The sequence below is a fragment of the Xenopus laevis genome, chromosome 2S (genome assembly GCF_017654675.1).
Source record: "Xenopus laevis strain J_2021 chromosome 2S, Xenopus_laevis_v10.1, whole genome shotgun sequence".
Lineage (NCBI taxonomy): Eukaryota > Metazoa > Chordata > Amphibia > Anura > Pipidae > Xenopus > Xenopus laevis.
Window position 1 is genome coordinate 79,577,912 of NC_054374.1, and position 19,658 is coordinate 79,597,569.

Sequence of the window (19,658 nt, forward strand, 5' to 3'; positions counted from 1 at the left end):
TTCATAAGCCACGTTGAAACTTTAGGTGGGGGGTCTCCTCATCATTGCCCTATAAACACCTATGTCTCCGGTGACCACAATTTCCTAAATGGGTAGTTCACCTTTAAGTTAACTTTTACTGTAGTATGTTTTAGAATAGCCAATTCTAAAATAAGCAAATTTTCAACTGGTCTTCTTTTTTTATTTCTTATAGTTTTTTTAAGGATTTGCCTTATTTTGACTTTTCCCAGCTTTCAAATGGGGTCACTGAGCCCATTTAAAAATCAAATGCTCTGTAAGGCTACAAATGTATTGTTAATGCTTTTTTTTTATTACTCATCTTTCTATTCAGGCCCTCTCCTATTCCTATTCCAATCTCTTATTCAAATCAGTGCATGGTTGCAGGGTTATTTGCAATTGCAAGAGGTGCTGAACACAAAGCACCCACAAAAAAACCACATATAATAAAACACGAAAACCAATTGTAAACTGTCTTAGAATATCATAATTTACATCATACTAAAAGTTAACTCAACCCCTTTAATCCCACCCACTGGCTAGCCCTGTATTCCTACATGTTAAATTGAAACTTGGCAATATTTTGTTAATTTTTTTTTTTCAATCAATGGTAAAAGCTCTAATTATTTATGCCCTTGTGGCCCTCTAAGGTCCCAGAGCAAGTTACATTAACAGTCTATGCACTCCCTTCTGTGCTGCACCCCAGTCGCCAGCCAAATTTCTAGTTTGAGTTCTTTTAGCTGAGCTCTGGCCCATAAAAGGACATCAAGGCTTCCATGTCATTCATAATGCTGTTGCGTGGTCTTCACATTTTTATATGGAACTTTGCCTATATAAAATAACATATTTTTTGCCAGCCTATTTGAATCTCGAACAAATACATCTGGTCAAAACTACAGAGTTAAACCATGTATTCACAATTTATTACTTGGATTTGTCTTTATAAAAAAGGCAGTGTTAAACATCATATGCATCATATATAATTTTGATAATGTTCTACATGCTTCCCATGACTTTATTCTGTGGAACTATCATTCATGGTCATAGGAACTGAATTGGTGTTGTGCTACTGGCAAAAGGATGATGAGAGTTATATTAAAGTTATTCAAGAGCCATAAATCAGGTACACTAATCATTAATCCACATCTCCTATACCTGCCACTAAATTCTCCATCTTTTATTTTAGGGAGCGCGTGGTGTCATTGGACAGATTGGAGCCATCGGTCCAAAAGGCAACAGTGTAAGTTCCCAAATGTGTTTAAATGAAATTAAGTTCATAAACTAAACTTTGATCCAAAGTGGAAAGTAGAGCTAGGATATGTATAATTAAATGCAAAAACGATTCTGTGAATTTGTCTTGCAGGGCCTTCCTGGAATTGATGGTAAAGATGGTACCCCTGGCCTTGCAGGACTGAAGGTAACTGCCACTATAAAATGTAACTTTTAGGGTTTTTTGACACAATTCTCAGTCTGTAAGCTCCTTTTGGGCTCTCCTGACCTCTTCTTCAAATCTGCATATCCCATTATACCATCTTGCTGTAACTGTTTCATTTTCTAAATCTTTTCATTGTTTTATTATTATTATTATTATTATTATTATTATTATTATTTTAAGTTTGATACTGTAGAATGTTTGTCATTTTGCTACTTCTTTCTGTCATTAGGGTAGTCCTGGCCAAAATGGAACACCTGGTGGTCCTGGTCACCAAGGATTAGCTGTACGTATTTTATTTGTCTGTGTATCTGACAGATGGCCTTTTTTACTTCTTGAAAATATAATTATAGATCTTGCACAATTAAACATTGTTGTATTGATCATAAATCAACTTATTTTCTTTTCTACATTTTTAAGGGTTTGCCTGGCCAACCTGGAACTAAGGGCGCTGTTGGTGAAAAGGTATGTTTACTACAAAAATCTATATCAACTCATAGAAGAACTGCTTATTTTATGCATAAAAAAAAACAGTTAAATAATCATATTATGCCACCAGTAGTAGAGTGCATCACGGCTGTATTCAGAGGGCTGTAAGTTTTAGTTTATATAAAAGCATACTGATCTGACCTGTGCAATAAATATTGTCACAAGAATGTTCTTATCTTTTGGTAACTTTGCTGTAGGGCGAACCAGGCTCTCGGGGAGAGCCAGGATTTTCCGGTTCACCTGGGAAGCAGGTTAGTAAAATCCTTTTTTTCTCCTATAGATAATTTCACATTTTGTTTTAACTATTTTGCAATATACTTTCGTTTTCTGTTCAGTATTTTGAAAGTTTGTTTTGGAATGTTTCTAATTGAGAAAAATATTTTTTGTGTTTCAGGGAGAGAGAGGAGCACCTGGAGAAGCTGGCCCCAGAGGTATTGCAGGCTCCAAGGTAAATGACTGTTACAGTAGCTCTCTAAAACTGAAATGGTTCTCTTTCCTCCAACTAACACCAGTAACATCCCGGAAGTGTCCATCATAGTTAACAATTCCACTATCACCCCCACTACCCAGGAACCATGTCACTTCCACCTAAGGAACATATCCAAAATACGATCATTTATCACCAAAGATGCTGCCAAAATTCTTATTCACTCTCTCATCATATCACGTCTAGACTACTGTAACTCTCTTTTTATTGGCCTTCCCCTCCAGAGACTGTCACCTTTCCAGTCCATAATGAACACTGCTGCAAGGCTCATACACCTCAGCAACCGCTCCTCCTCTGCCTCGCCATTCTGTCAATCCCTGCACTGGCTTCCGTTATCTTTCAGAATCAAATTCAAATTAATGACACTGACTTTCAAAGCACTTCATAACTCTGCCCCACCCTACATCTCTGAGCTCATCTCTATATACTCACCCAACCGCTTACTACGCTCCTCTACTGACCTGCTACTCAACTCTTCTCTCATTACCTCCTCACATGCTCACATTCAAGACTTTGCAAGGGCTGCACCCCTGCTCTGAAACTCTCTCCCACGGTCTGTCCGACTTTCTCCCAATCTTTCTGCTTTCAAGAAATCTCTTAAAACGCACTTCTTTTGAGAAGCCTACCCTCACTCTGCTTAACTACCAAAAGCAACACCACTTACAGTACCACATTTCTCACCCACTTAATTCGATCTTGCCCAATCCCACACCTTGTGTATTACTCCCTTCCCTTTAGAGTGTATGCCTATACATAGGGCCTTTCCTCACCTTTTGTACCGTTATTGATTGTGATGTATTTAACTCCATATGTTCTATGTATATACCAATAGTAGATTTATACACGGTGGAAAGTATAGCTGATCCTGTTCTATGGATATAATTCATGTGATTTAGTTGTATAATCACATTTACTTTACAGTGCTATGCAATACGTTGGCACTATATAAATACATATAAATAATGTTAATAATAATTTATCTGTAGACCTTAAGCTCTTGGTTCTCAGAATCACTTTTTATACTGGGCATTGCTGTTGCTGTCAGGTACCATTGTGTCTCAGATTTCTTTTGTAAAGCTATGCTGCAAATGCATATTTTTTAATGAAAATATTACTATTACTCCTTAAAACATTCTTGAGCTTGTCCCTCAAATTACAGAGTTTTTTTTGGGGGGGGGGGGCAGGACTGTTGCCTGATGGCAAGTGATTCTGACTTTTTGTATCCTTGGAAATGTAGTTAATTATACTCAAAGTGTGCTATTTGCAGGGAGATCGTGGTGAGAGAGGACCAGTTGGACCAGTTGGACTTCAAGGGAAAGATGTAAGTACTGTCAACCATGTGTACAAATATTGTAAGTGTTGAATTCATCATTGTGTGTGCATATATTGACAGTTTATGAATCTAAATGTTTACATTGACTTTTTTTATGTGTGGGTAAACAGTAATGTAGCTGTCCATGAAATACACCGATGCAGATCAGGGTAAATTTTACAAGATGTTCGTATGTCTGTATATGAACATAATTAATATATGGCGTACACAGACTGATTCTTACTAACACATATAGGCACACGATACATTTAGTTGATGCATGAAATTAGTAATGTTTAAATTTCAGGATTAGGGAACAAATGTGTGGGAACATTGGCCATTCATATTTGGTCCAGTACCAAGAGTTTAAATTGACTTTATGGGTACTTGTACTTGTTCCAGCGGGTCTGTTTTCAAAATATATTTCACTAATCAGAAACCTGTGATAATCCACCCACAGTGTTGTATTGTTTTACAGTTTCTATGCAATATTTTTGCATTTTTTGGTGCTGCCCAGAAGGTGGTGAAATGCCTGGGAACTTATTCTGTAGAATCAGTATATTTTAAGGCACTTCTGGGATAGATAAATGTTGGATAATCCATATTTTTTAGGAAAAGTAAGTTTCTTTCTTCATAGAGTAACACCAATGTACCTTAAAACCAGTTCTGCTCTGGTCCGTATCTCCCTCACTATTTAATTGTACCTCAAAGAGTTTATGAACATTGGTGTTTTTCTGTACCTCACTTACATTGGTCACAGCACTTTATGTTTTATTTATCATTGGTAGTGCACTATGTATGTTTTCTTCTTTCTATATAGTTAGTGTATTAACACTATACATGCCTGCTACAATTCACAAATAAATATGCTAAAATGCGTAATATATACATGCAAAACATTTGGGGATGTATGCTTCATTTGCTTTGATCCACTAAGGTGGTGGACCTGTATCATTACTTCTCTCAGGTATTGGCACAACCTTTGAGCCTTCTCTGCCTTTTGTTTACTCTGAAAAGGCATAGAATAGTCCAAGTAACCTTTAGTTTTACTTTCCAGGGTACAAAGGGTGAACAGGGCCCTCCCGGTATCCCAGGTCCCCAGGGGCTTCCTGGAGTAAAAGGAAGCAAGGTAAGAACAGAGAAGTCTTCAAATTAATTTAATCTTTGATAAAAGTCATGTAGAAGACTGGATATACAGAAGAAAGTTTCCATTTCTGCCCCCATTAAAACAAAAATAAACTTGACCTGCTAAACACATATTGTACTAGAACTCCCAGACCTGCACAGCAGGCCTGGACTGGCAATCTGTGGGTTCTGGCAAATGCCAGAGGGGCTGCTATAAGGTGCCATAGAAAGTCAGTATTTAGTGGGCTGGTGGGGGCTGTTTGGGCCTTTGTGTGGGCTGATTGGGCCTCTGTGTACCTGAAATGCCAGGGCCTATTTTAATTCTCAGTCCGGACCTGCTGCACAGCTCACCTGTATTTGAACAAGAAAGCATACAATTCAGTATAATGAGCCCACTTAAGATTGGTTTAAAGACTACCATGTATCAACCAGTGTAATTCAAAAAGGTTGTGATATTGAAACATGAAGAGTTTGAGCCAACCCAGGCCATTCAGAGTCAGCATCATGTTGCTGCATTCCGTGTAGGATAGCAGGTGTTGTTCATCTTCTGAAAATGTTCTGCTATTGTGAATCATTTCTCTTCTCCTATTCATTGAAAAGATGTGTTGCTAAATAACTAGTGGCATAAGCACAGAACTGATTTTCTATAACAACAAACGGCAAATTGCAGTAATATTGTTATGCCTATGCTCCCAAACATCATCTGGCTAAGACACAATCACTTCCACTGGCATCTTTTACCTTGACTGGAGCAGATGTTAAGAGCATTGGACAACTAATTTTTTTGTTTTCTACTCATTCTCTTGCCAATCTGCCATTTAGCACTACCTGTTTAGTGGGGATAATACATTGATTTATGATACCATGTCGCATATCATGATAACTCCTAGGCAATTATTTAGTCTCTCCATACATAGTATAAAATGAAAAATAATGACAATTTCCTATCAGTTCAAAATAAATACCCTTTATATGAAAATCCCTACATGCGTCACATTGTTTGAATGGTGTTTTACTTGTAGGGCAGAGGAACTTACAGCCTTCCAAATATTGCAGAACTGTCACCACAACCAGGCTGGTGCATTGACTGCAGCAGATGCATGAATAACATCGATAATTTATGGGGAATAAAATTGTAATGCACCCTGACACTAGTAAGATTGCCAGTGAGTGGTTGGCATTATTTAAATATAACTCTTGCATCCAGGCAGAAAAGGGTTGCAATGAACGGCACTATCCAGGTTTAATACACTTCTTTACCAGTAAACAAGAATGTGAACTGCAATCAGCTAAATGTTCTCTCTGATGTTTTAGGGTTTCCCTGGAAAAGTTGGAGGAAAAGGAGACGTGGTAAGTAAACTGCATCTTGTTCGCACTGTGGTGACTTGTAATGAAAGATGCAAAGATTGCTCCAGTGATAGTAACCATAGCAACAAGATATATGATGTGTCAGATGTATGCTTTCAAGAAGCAGACCTGTAAATGATAACTGTCGATGGGCTGATATGGGTTTCTGTGACTGGAACAAAACATTGCATCTTGGAATTAAGTACATCACAGGTCAGTGAATAATATAAAAAAACATACTGACTGATAACACAGAAGATGTAAGTACATTCTATATCCAACTATAAGATATGCACATGCTTGTATAATGGGACTACCATTTTATACCACTGTATATTCTTCTTATAATTAAATGCTTTATTATAGGGAGATCCAGGAGTTGAAGGATTGGCTGGTGACAATGGAGAGAAGGTGAGAAGACAGAATTATTTATAGTGCAATTATAGGAAATACTTTTTACCCTTCATGCAAACAAATCACATGCTGCAAATAAAAAAAATAAAGTGCATTTTGGGTGTACCTGCCATATCTTTAAAATAATATCAGATTCATTGGATAGTGATACAATATTGTGTCCCCTATGCTCCTCTGTTTTTATGGGAATTACTAACTAAAACATTCATGTTTAGGGTGAATCTGGGGAACCAGGACCAAAGGGACAGGTAAGCATATTACTATTTCTTGTACACTTATTTATTCTTAATGTCGGTTTACAAATACAAAAAACATCAGGAAGAAACAATAACAATCACATTGATTTTTGAACATGAGACTGGAATATGCAGACTTCAGTACAAAGAAAGTGAATTCCTATACCATGCCTCTGTAGAATCAAAGTGAAGGCAGAAGGCTGCAGTACCAGGTCACAGATCACCTAGCAGAGAACAAGCCAGGAGATAATACTTATGGCCATGCATTGGGTGATTGACTGATTAGTTGCTCTGTGTTATGAGGGCTAGGATTAGGTTAGATTATAGTATTTTTCATCATGGCATTGTCATAATCCTTTTCCCCAGTAATTATAATGGTCTACAGCTTTGACCTTCTCTGTATCTACCCCTAGCAAGGTGTACCTGGAGAACTTGGTTACACTGGGCCAACTGGAGACCCAGGTATGCCCGGAATACAAGGCCTTCCTGGACTACCAGGGAGAAGAGGACACAACGGTGAGAGAGGTGTTCCAGGGATGCCAGGAAGTCAAGGAGTGCCGGTAAATCTCTATCTATAGATAAGAGAATACAGTGAATTAGATACCTATCTTTAACATTGCCATTGTTACTGTTAGGGCTATGGCACATGTGGAGATTAGTCACCTGCTCTACTTAGCCATCTCCTCTACTGAAAATGCTTGCCCACTGGCAAATAATGGAAATCCCAAGTAAAAAAACACACATTTCAAGGGAACCTCAGATAAAATAAAGAAATGTATATGGTTTCCCTCCGGTATTTTACATTATATCTACGTGTCCCATCACCCTAATGGCAAATCTTAAAGGGCCTTTGACTGTTTAGACTGGCTGGGCATACACGTTGTTTGGTGACCACCCAAGGTGGGCAAAATCGGTCTTAATCGCCGATGGACCACGGGTTAAACAACCAGATTGTAACTGCGGGAATAGGAGCCATCAGAATCAGGACTACATCAACTAAACAATGTGGTCCTCTGTCTAATGGGAAAATCAAACCTGCCCGATTGAAATCTGGCTGATATAAGGCCAGATAAGCTGCCAAATCGGCATAGGGGCAGAAACATACACTCAAATTAGGAGAGATTAGTCGCCCAGGGACAAATCTCCTCTTCTTCGGGGCGACTTATCTCCACGAACTGCTTCCTGCCGGCGATTTACATTCTAGTGCACTTCATTTTCTGAAGTTGCCTCATGAGGAAACTTCGGGCGTCTCCGGAAAACAAAGTGCTCCGAGTACCATCCGTCTGCGATTTAGATTCTAGCCGGCGGGAGGCAGTTTGGGGAGATTAGTCACCCTGAAGAAGAGGAGATTAATCTCCCCGAATCTGAGCATGTGTCTCTGCCCTATAAGACCCAAATCAGCAGTGCCCATATATGACCACCGTTGCACTTCAAATAACTGTAAGCTACATTGTAATGTAGAGCAATACATTCATACTTAAGAATGCACTTTTTAATACTAAAATAGATAACAGAATTGACAGGCACTGTTTACTTTAATAGCATTTCCTATCAGAGCTACTATTGTTGCTGCTCTAACTATATAACCAAATCTATGCTCTCGGTGTTGCTCACTCAGTGTGCCCATAATTGCTCTTGTAGATTATACAGTAAAAGATAATATAGCCCCTACTATAGTTTACAAGGCTATTAAAAGGCAGTGAAAGTGGTTAAATAATTGTTCAACTTAACCAAGCAATGGCTTGTAACTCAGATACAATATGGGAGTTAAAGCATATTACATTTTTACATTGTTATAGTGCCATCTACTCCAAAACTAGACACTTGAGGGGATCAATATGTTTTATGTGTGTAGCTGGGAGGGGTTATTCTATGTAGCATACAGTACATATAGTTATGCTTTGGGTGCACAAATATCATTTAACATTGATCCTTTACTTTTTTCCATCTTCAGGGCCGGGATGCTAGTGACCAGCACATTGTAGAAGTGGTTTTGAAAATGTTGCAGGGTAAGATATAATAAATAATAATCAAGCAGTGGGATACTGTGCTAATTCAGTGACATGAATTGGCTGCTGGGTAGTATGGAGATTTGAAGATAACATTGTGCAGAATGAAGAAACACATTAACTGCTGAAGTCATGAATTATATTAGATTGTGGCAAAAGACTGGATCTCCAGCTGTGTTTTTGGGAGTAGTGAGGTGTAGTCAGTTATGTAATTATGCATTGTTGTGTATAGAATGGTTCTTCAGGAATATACAGAGGATTTCTAAGTTCTATGGCTCAGAGCAGTGATTTTTCTGTTTAGGAATAGTACATAGTAATAGTTCGGTATTAATAAAATCCAATATATATTGTATTGTGTATAGCTAGCTCAGATTTTACAGAATAACTTGTATAAGATTGGGTAGTTTTAGATTTTTTTGTATTAGTAAACACTGCCTTGAGCATCTTCAGCGCTATAACACTATCACTTGCTTAACTCAAGCTTTATCTTTGCCACACAGAAAATCTTGCAGCTGTTGCTGTCAGTGCTAAGCGTGCAGCCATTGGTGGAGCTGGTGTCATGGGACCCCCTGGACCACCTGGCCCACCAGGACCACCAGGAGAACAAGGCCCACATGGACACGTTGGTCCACGTGGTATTCCAGGCATTGTGGGTGTAATGGGCCAGGTTGGAAACACAGGGCCCAAAGGTAAGTGTAACTTGAGGAGAGTGAAATACAAGTCATGTGCAAAGATATTAACATTTAACTGCTATTATAATTGTATTATGTTCACAAAATTGCACTTTGCTTACTGCACCTGTGGCCATAAAGGAGCCCCATGAAGTTATAAATATATATAGTTATTGTGGCTTATTCTGTTAATTCTGTTAATATGTATGTTACTCCCAGATCAAGGCCAGTAACATTCCTTTCTCATTGCAGGCAAGAGGGGAGAAAAAGGTGACCGAGGAGAGACAGGACGTGGGCACCAAGGTTTACCTGGACCTCCTGGAATTCCAGGTGAAATTCAGATTTGCTTTGAACTTGCATTTTTTTTACCTAGTAAAGAGATAACACAGTCATATATTAGGGTTTAATTAATGGCAGCAGAATCCCAGTGAAAAGGAGTTATTGTACATGATATTTAGTATATAATGGTTTGGCCTTGAACCAGTAGCCCCATATCAAAATATAAATGGAAAACCATTATGCATCTAACTTTTAAGCTAGGGAAAACTTTTTCCCATTCAGGGTATGGGTCAGACACATCACTTTTTGTGGATTTTGAGGCTAACATCTGATGTCAGCATAGTACATGTACTAGGTAATGAGCAATAGAATAACTCTTAACATGTCCATCCTATTAGCTGGAATTTTACCTAAGCATTAGGAGTAGCATGATAATCTAGCATTGCATTTTATTTGTAGCAGTTGCATTAGTTGAGTCCTGGAAATGTACTTATTTTTTGTCAATCCAAAATCCAGAAATAGCATTTTTTTTAACAATTTTAAAGGAACAGTAACATCAAAAAATTAAAGTGTTTTAAAGTAATAAAAATATAATGCAGTGTTGCCCTACACTGGTAAAGCTGATGTGTTTGCTTCAGAAACCCTACTATAGTTTATATAAATAAGCTGCTGTGTAGCAATGGGGACAGCCATTCAAAGGAGAAAAGGCTCAGGTTACACAGCAGATAGTAGATAAGCTCTGTAGAACATAATGGTGTTATCTGTTATCCACTATTTAACCTGTGCCATATAGCCTTTTTTCAATTTCCACCATTGCTACACAGCAGCTTGTTTATATGAACTATAGTAGTGTCTCTGAAGCAAACAGATCAGTTTTAACAGTGCAGGGCAACACTGCATGATATTATCATAATTTTAAAACATTTGGTGTTACTGTTCCTTTAAGAAAGGAACAGTAACACCAGGAGAGACAGTGTGGAATAGTAACCCTCATACATGTCACCCTGAAAAATTCTATGCAATCCTGAGTCTCAGAATATGTCACCTACCGCCCACTTTCAGTTTAGTAAAAATGAATTGGATATATGAAATAAATATAGCTTGGGATATGTACCTTTTTAATCATGTTAACACCTATTCTCATAGCTCACAGATTATTAATTCAAATGCTTGTCCTTCAGGTCTCCCTGGCATTCCTGGTCATGCTATTAATGGAAAAGATGGAGAGAGAGGTCCACAAGGGTCATCAGGAGAGCCTGGAAGACCTGGGCTCCCTGGACCAGCAGGTCTCCCAGGGTTCTGTGAGGCAGCAGCATGTTTGGCAGCCTCTGCTTATGCTCCAGCATCTCTGACTGAACCAGGCACCGTCAAGGGTTAAAGAATCCACTTCCCCGTCAAATTCTCTTAAAGAACCTTGGAGACAAACTGAGAATATTATGGAAATAAACCTGTACTTACTGCAGGGACTAGTTCTCCAAATACACCATGCTTCCCCGACGTGGTCCTTTCATTTACAAGGGGTTTGCAGGACCTAAAAAATAAAAAAGCTCTGGCACGGCCATGGGAGGAAGCAAGAATAAGAGGTTCTGAAGTTTCCAGTGAAACAGTCTCAGTCACCACATGCCATTTTACCCTTCTCCACATTTTTGGTTATCAAGACCCACCTCTTAATTCTATTTCCACTGTGAAGATGTACACAAACTAGCGTCAACAGGGGATCACCTGCTAGCTGTAAACTTTCTAAACTAGCAAGCGACACCAACTAACATGCCTGATATCAAGCAATATTGTGTGTTTTCCCTGAAGAGCAGGGAATGTATTTCTAAATCTCTTCAGCAGTTATGGCTTCTTCCTTCACTTGTAGGAAACAGCAAGAAATGAATAGTAATGTGTTATGAGTGTCATGTTAACTTTAATACTGGACAGGTCAGGGGAGAAATACATCAAATTATACATTGTGGGGATCTGACTGAACATGGAGTCCATTGCAGGCCAAAATATATAATCGTAAAAATTGTAAATGGCATTTTGTGTCTTTTTGGCATTAAAGGCCTCTATTTATATTACTACCAGAAAGTTTATTCCAATTGAAAAATACATTACACCGAAAAGGTCCCTGAAGTTCCTACTTGATAAACTTTCAGTTTAATATAACAGGATTACAGTGATAGCAGGAGTGATATATAAACATAAATAGAAGTTTTATAATGAGTCAAAGTTATCATCTTGCTTTTCTGTAAACATTACTAGAGCTGCACAATCTATTTTGACCACTCGGTGCTGCTGTTCTTTTAATACCTATGAAATATACCTTCACTAAGGGTAGCATGTTTTTCATCCATAACATTGGCTGAACACAGATAAATGAGGCCTTTTTAAAGGTACATTGTTCTCTGTGTAAACAGTATGTGTGTGTCTGCTCTGTCTGTGTATAAACTGTGTGTTCATGGTATGTGTGCCATTGTTAGATGCAGCTTGTAACTGTGAAAGGCATGTATGATTATTAATGATAACAAAAACAGGTATGTATTATCTATATGTTCCATGTAGTATTATTAATAGGAAAGCTGACACTTTCATGTTTGTGTAATGTCGTGTTTTCCTCTTAATTCTGCAAAAAGTAATTATTATTGGCTAATTATTGTCCTTTGCGTCTGGAAATGTAGAATCTGCAAGTTGCCTCACTTCACATGTGTGTACAGTACAGCGCTCAAGTGGATCAAAGGGTACAATTACATACGTGGGGTTGCCCATATGCTATCGTTCCCTTCATTTGGGCTGATTCAGTGTGGGCAGATCAGCTGCAATGTGATAGGATGGCACAATTGATGAATGAGGTGACATGCATGCCCAGATAATCAGGCAGTTTGGCTGAACACAAATGGCCATCTGAATATGAAAGTTAGTACTGTATGTTTCCTTAATGTCTATGTGCAAGGTGTCTACTTTTGTTTTTGCTATATGTTTAAATGGTGCTAAATATATAACTTGTGTCTGTGTATACTTTGAGTCTAAGTCCATTGCTCTTCACATCACTGTTTTAACACTGAGAAGTATGTTGAGAAGCCTGTTACCCTTTCTGGAAAGATAGTAGGTATTATTTGTGTTATAGGTTGTGTTTTACAGATAAACATCATGTATTTATGAGATATATGTGTATATACTGTGTTGTCTCTTTTGGAAGGAGTTAAGAGGTGTGATTGGTGGATGTGTTCAGGGAGGTGAGAGGAACATTAAAGACTTCATGCCCTTGGTATCGGTGCTTTATGGGATGGCAAGTGGTGAGTGATCTGTTTCACTAGTAACACAAATCTTGCAGTTTTGTGAATAGGAATCAATTGTAATGAAAAAAATGAACATTACGCAAATTTACCTCAGTTTAGTCTCTACTTACTAGTTTAAACAAATTGCAATTTAGAAGTTTCTGAAGATATTTTTGGTTTGTTAAATTGTAATTTAAGTATGTTTGTATTTTTTGCAAGCCAAAATGCTTAATATTTCCCATATTTGTGATAATGTACAACAGCCCCAATGAGCAGCAGTGCCAAGACCCCCTGCAGAACCAGTTCATGTTCCTCCCCATGTAAAACTGTGTAAATGATTATTTTTTAAATGAGTACCAAAAAAAAAAAAAGTTTATTTGAGTAAATTGGAATAATAAAGAAGAGTTGGGGTGTAGTTTTTTTTGACATTCGTGTGTTTTAATTTGAATGGCAGGGAAATATGCTTGTGTGTATAAGTACATTAACTACCCAATTAAAACACAAAATACACAAAATTCATTCATCATTTTGACAGTTTCAACCTTTGTCATCACTGTTACACCAATAAACACTTGTACCACACAGCAAATTAGGAATAGAATAGCTCCTCTTTAGTCAGACACCAATGAAGTTGGGGGGGGGGGCTATATATGGGAGTCTTTGTTTGTTGTACTTTAGACAGAAATAGCTGGATGAGAGCAGAAGATTGACTTGTCTGGGGTTTTTTCTTAAAGGCAGATTGTAATCCTCTCTACTGAAGATAGTGATACATGATACAAACTCTGGGTTCAATGTAGGTAATATTTACCAAACTGATCAATTATATTGATGCTGGGCATGAGACTTTTTTGACAGTTTGTTTTTCTTCAGGAGGCATTTTTATAATGATAAGAAGTCAGCTTCTTCAATCAGTAATAATGAAAATCCACTGAAGAAGAGACAGGTTCAATTTCTTTGTGAATTATTTAGAGATTCATGGCACTACATGTTTCGGACCACAGGGGTCCTTTTACTGCCCAGAAAAAGGATCAGAGTAAGGTATCATTCAGTATTTCCTGTAAATGTTAACAAAGATGCCAATACATTTTTCAGTATCTTCCTGTTCAGGTCCTGAGGCTTTTGATTTGTGCCTTTTCACCACTGATTATCAAATAGCTATAGGCAGGAGCCTTGCTGGGCTGGAAAACCCTGGAGAACGTTAACCAAAATCTTCTGCACAGTACATCAGGTCTCATTGTTGAAGTTTTCTTTTTAAAACACAGATCGGTGCCATGGGGGCAGCCATTCAATGCTGAAAAAGGCATAGGATACACAGCAGATAACAGTTAAGTTTTGTAGTATTCAATGGAATTACTCAGAACTTATCTGTAATTACTGTGTATTGTGTATTTGAATGGCTGCCTCCATGGTTATACAGCAGCTTGTTTACATAATACACTATAGTTGAGTTTCTGAAGCAAGCACACCAGTTTTACCAGCGCAGAGTAACAGTACATTACTTTGTCATTCCTTTAAACCACTTAAAAAATTTTTTGTGTTACTGTTCCTTTAAGGGCGGAAATTCCACAGCCAAACTTAAGTGGAATTCTGGTTGTGAAAATTACCCTTCTGATCCTAACACATATACACTTCCTGATTTCAGCCTTTCTTTTCTGAAATCCTCTACTCCCAATTTAACCCACCAACCCAGTTTTAAAGGATTGGTCACCTTAAAGGACTAGTAACATCAAATATTTTTTTTATTAAATTCATTAATATACAACGGAAAAAAAAAACCACAAAGTCAAATTAAACTTTGAAATCGCTAAGTCTTTAATAAGAAATAACTTACCGAAACTCCGCTTGTGCTCCTCTCTGGCTATCTCCTATAAGGAAGGCAAGGAGAAATTGAGAGATGCACGACGGATCGCCGGATCGCCTTTTCTGAAGAGGAGCGCAAGCGGAGTTTCGGTAAGTTATTTCTTAATAAAGACGTTTTTTTTTTTTTAAAAAAAGAAATTGATGTTACTGGTATGATGGCGAGATTGTTATTCTGAGACAATTTGCAATTGGTCTTAACATTTTCTTTTCTTGCGGTTTTGAATCATTTAGCATTTTCTTTAGCCGCTCTCCAGTTTGGAATTTCAACATTACCCTAGCAGCCAGGAAATGGTTTTAATGAGAGACTGGAATATAAATATTGTAGGTAAGGGCCTGAATAGAAAGATAAGGAATAAAAAGTAGCAATAACAATAAAATTATAGCCTCCCAGTGCAACATTTTTGAATGACGGCCTTTTGAGAGCTTAAAAGAGTCAGAAGACGAAGGCAAACAATTAAAAAATTATAAGAAATAAAAAATGAAGACCACTTGAAAAAATGGAAAGGATCTGCCAATCTATAACATACTAAAATCTAACTTGTAGGTCAACTACTGCTTAAAAATTGTTTTTATTTTAATGTTTTTTTTTTTACCCTCCGTGAAGACTGCAATGTTATCTCCCAGATTCATAAATATTTTATTACAACGTTTGCTGACTCCACATATTTCCACATATTTTTTTTTTATCATGTCGATCTCTTCCATGATTTAATACAAATGCAATAACCCAATGTATTTTGTAACTATGTAACAGCATGTGTAGTCCTGGCACTACACCCAGGAGCACTGGCATGCAATATGGCACTCTCACTTTCAGTAGGAGCTCGAAAACAAGGTTGAGCATTTTGTCTTTATATCACACACCCCTAGGTTGACATAAGAAGGTGAGCGTGAAGGTGTAATGTCTCCATTGCTGATTGGCTGCAGGAAGTATAATGGTTGCCTCGTTTAATTAGCTGAATTGTTCTGATCACAAACTGCAAACACTGTTATCTTGTAATTATTGCCAGGAGCATGCCATTAGCACATGATTAAGAACCCTGTCTTCCTGGCTAGGCCTCTGTTTGCAAAATGTTTTATGATCTTAATTAGCAGGGAATGACAGAGGAGGAATGAAGATGATTCCAAAGAGTAAGTAGATGTCTCACTCTGAACAATAGGAAATGTTTAATGAGGGCCACTGGAATCTCAAATCATTCTTTAATGGTCCGTTATTGTTGCTTGCGATCATGCTTGCCAAACCTCCATGAATTTTCAGTTTTATTGAAACACATTGATGAGGGCAGGGTGGTAGGAAGTACATTCAAGGCTGAAGGACAGGAGATGGGAGAATTTATTTTCAAAAGTTATTTAGAATAAGATTGAAACATTTTCCCTCCCTACGACAAAGTGCAATTATTATTACAGGTATAGGATCCCTTATCTGGAAACCCATTATCCAGCAAACTCCAAATTACAGAAAGGTCATAGTCTCTAATAATAATCTTCTAATAAATCACTTTAAAAAAAAAAGTTTTTCTATTTTTCTCTGTAATAATAATAATAAGGTATTTGAACCCAGCTAAGGTGTAATTAAACATTAATCATACATTGGAGGCAAAACAATCCTATTGGGTTTAATTCATGTTTGAATAATGTTATAGTAGATTTAGGGGGTTATAATGTATATAAAAATCCGAATGTTTTAAATAAAAAAAAGTCCAACCAAACTAGAATCCACGATTTATTATTAAAAAAATTAAATAAAATTGGATTAGGACAAACTGTGACTTGTAGATTGTCACACAAAAACGATGACGGAAAAGCCTGAAATGTTCGGATTATCATATGAAACCCAGTGCAGACCATAATATCTTCAAATTGCAAATAGGACCTCTGCCATTGACCTCTACAGGACCTTGAAAGGTTGAAGATGGAGTATTTTCAGATTCTTGCTTTTTGCAGCATTTGGGGTATAATAAATCTTGAAAAATTTGAGATTTTTTTTCCCACTAAAAATTTGGATTTATAGTAAAAAATACTTGTATTTTTGGAGTTTTTGGCATACGGACTTTAATAAATAACCCCCTAAATGTATGGAGATCCAAAGCTACATTAGTTAATGAAAAAATAAATACCATGAAACAACATTTTCAATTCTCATTAATATACAGCAAGCCACAAGCCACAAAACCTAAGAAAACATATTTATATGCAGTGCATAGAACACCCTCTGGGCAACAGTTATTTTACCTTGAATGTTGATGTTACTCATATGTATAAAAGGCAGGGACACATTTTAAAGGGTGAGGGGATGCTGGAAGCAAAATATATTATGGACTTGTGTATAGAAACAAAAGTAACTATAAGTGCAACTTGTATGTTGTGTCGATATAGTGGAGCAGGGTGAGAGCATGCACACGTGTAGTATTTACTTAAGAGAATTGTGGTGTTTATACAAATGGCCTGTAGATGTCACTGTGCCCAGACTTATACTGTGCATACTTCCTGACAGCTTAAAAGTGAAAGTTACTGTTGTGTAATGGCTGCATGAGTCTGCTAATAAAGCACTGTTATGCTCTACTCATCCTCGGCTACCCAAAACAAAATAAGAATGATTCCTTCAAAGATGGAATTTTAATACGAATTTCTCATATTCACGAATCACAGATTAATTAGCTTTTCAATCATAACTGTAGCAAATCTAACTTTTAAGACGCCTCAACATTTTGCATTTAGTCACTATGTTTTTTGGTATGAGAACCTCAAACCATATTCAGAATACTGTACCTGTGGTCTACCAGGGAACACAGGAATTTGATACCAACAGAGCATTGGTTCTGTACATTTCTTCTTGTACATTGAGGATCTGAGCTTTGCAATTAATTAGGTGGGGATGTAGTTGAGGTTGATTGGAGCGGGAGGGTTTTGGATGCAACAGTGCCCTAAAAAGCAATAGGATGACTTTATGTATTTTCATGTTTAGCCAAATTCTAAATTTGGTAAGTATCCTGGTTGGGTACTTATGAGAACTACAACTGGACTCTGTCCTTCTGTTGATGCAACCTTTCTCTTTTTCACATATTCAGCATTATGTTGTATTAACGGGATATTAAAGTACCGTACTGGCACCTGTTTTCTTGTCCTGACCCACAAGCGAAGAATTCCATAGCTTATATATCCTACTGCAGTGCAAGGTATATTGGCTGCTGCTTATTTTTGTTTATTATTACTTCTTTTTAATAAGCTCTAAACCTGTGGAGGAAAAATGTGTTTAAAATGATGGGGGATAGTACAAACTATTCCCCCAAGAGTTCTGGCGGACACTATTTCATTTTTGGCAACTTCGCCCTCTTAATTCTTCCAAGGAGATGTGAGCAGTAGGTGACATGTAACCTGGGCTGTTGCCTAACCTTATAAATTCTCTTTTTAATGGGAGGCTATTATGGAAAAATATATCATGCAGGCTTGTGCCAAAATCTCTGTATTCTCTCTGTTAAATACGTTTAAGTGGAATGATGATATTAAAACACATTTTGTGCAGGTGCAGGCAGTTCTTTAAAGCCCTGTAGGACAATTTCACCATAAAGATTAAAGAAATTCTCCAAATCATTTCAGCCGTGGGGTAGTAATTTAGTGCTGCCTGAATAGCGAACATGGGCCATAATCACAATTCTCACATTAAAGGTCAGTGCTAACTACCTCATAAGCCAACAAAGAAACAAAGAGGTTAAATTTGCTGTCATCCAAGCCACCTGCTTTACCTGTGAGACTTCTCAGTATTCCGAGCTGTCACCCAACTGACTGCACATTTAATTAAGAGTAATGTGTGGTCAGGTATTGGTAATGAGGTGTCAATTTAATGACAGACATTATGGTTTATAGTGCTTGACGTAGCAAAAGTCTGTGGTACAATCTCATGGGACAACAAGAATCTCATAGCCAGCTGCTCTCCTCCGATTCTGGCTAAAGAATTGTAGGAAATGTCTGTTCTCACTGAAGATGTGGTTAAAATACTCACCTCACTTTTTATTGTCCTGGTGCAAATGTCAGGTTTAAAGAATAGACAGCTCAGGTAGATAGGAACCTTCAATTGGGGACACAGTCTTCTGCATGCCTGCAAAGGACCTATTAAACATGGCATGAGCTACAAGGTTCTTTTTTAAAGGTATTATCAACAACATTAAAAAGGATAAAACACCATGTGCAAATAATGCAGGTCATAATGCCATCACACAGTTACATAGTAAGTAAGGTTGAAAAAAGACTGCTAGTTGATCCAGAAGAAGGCAAAAAAAAACATCTGAAGCCTCTCCAATTTGCCTCAGAGGGGGAAAAAATTCCTTCCTGACTCCAAAATGGACTATTCCATGGATCAACTTGTACTATGAGCTATCTCCCAAAACCCTGTATTCCCTCACTTGCTAAAAAGCTATCCAACATTATATAATATAACATTATGGTCACTATTACCCAGGGGTTCAATGACTTGCACATTTGCTATAAGTTCTGGGTCATTAGAGATCACTAAATCCAGAATAGCATTTTTTTCTGGTTGGCTCCTCAACAACCTGTGCCATAAAATTGTCATGCAACAAGTTTATCAATTTGTTCCCATTAACTGATCTGGCAGAACTGTTGCTCTAGTCAATATCTGGGTAAATATAATCCCCAATTATAATTACTTTACCCAAACTAGCAGCCTTTTCTATTTGCATCAGTAGCTTAGCCTCCTCCTCCTCACTTACATTAGGGGGT

At 37.5% G+C, this 19,658-nt stretch overlaps 1 protein-coding gene across 1 annotated transcript in view; it reads left to right on the forward strand.

Annotated features, from left to right (window-relative positions):
* The window catches only part of col9a2.S (collagen, type IX, alpha 2 S homeolog), a 46,812-nt gene extending 33,336 nt beyond the window's left edge, over positions 1–13,476 (forward strand). Inside the window, exons 17-32 of the mRNA XM_018249579.2 lie at positions 1,184–1,237; positions 1,361–1,414; positions 1,662–1,715; positions 1,850–1,894; positions 2,116–2,169; positions 2,313–2,366; positions 3,673–3,726; positions 4,775–4,846; positions 6,157–6,192; positions 6,556–6,600; positions 6,819–6,851; positions 7,253–7,399; positions 8,794–8,848; positions 9,349–9,537; positions 9,772–9,849; positions 10,980–13,476. Of these exons, the coding sequence (XP_018105068.1) occupies positions 1,184–1,237; positions 1,361–1,414; positions 1,662–1,715; positions 1,850–1,894; positions 2,116–2,169; positions 2,313–2,366; positions 3,673–3,726; positions 4,775–4,846; positions 6,157–6,192; positions 6,556–6,600; positions 6,819–6,851; positions 7,253–7,399; positions 8,794–8,848; positions 9,349–9,537; positions 9,772–9,849; positions 10,980–11,176 (1,221 nt within the window). The 3' untranslated portion in view covers positions 11,177–13,476. The remainder of the gene's footprint in view (positions 1–1,183; positions 1,238–1,360; positions 1,415–1,661; positions 1,716–1,849; positions 1,895–2,115; positions 2,170–2,312; positions 2,367–3,672; positions 3,727–4,774; positions 4,847–6,156; positions 6,193–6,555; positions 6,601–6,818; positions 6,852–7,252; positions 7,400–8,793; positions 8,849–9,348; positions 9,538–9,771; positions 9,850–10,979) is intronic.
* The last annotated feature ends 6,182 nt before the right edge of the window (positions 13,477–19,658 follow it).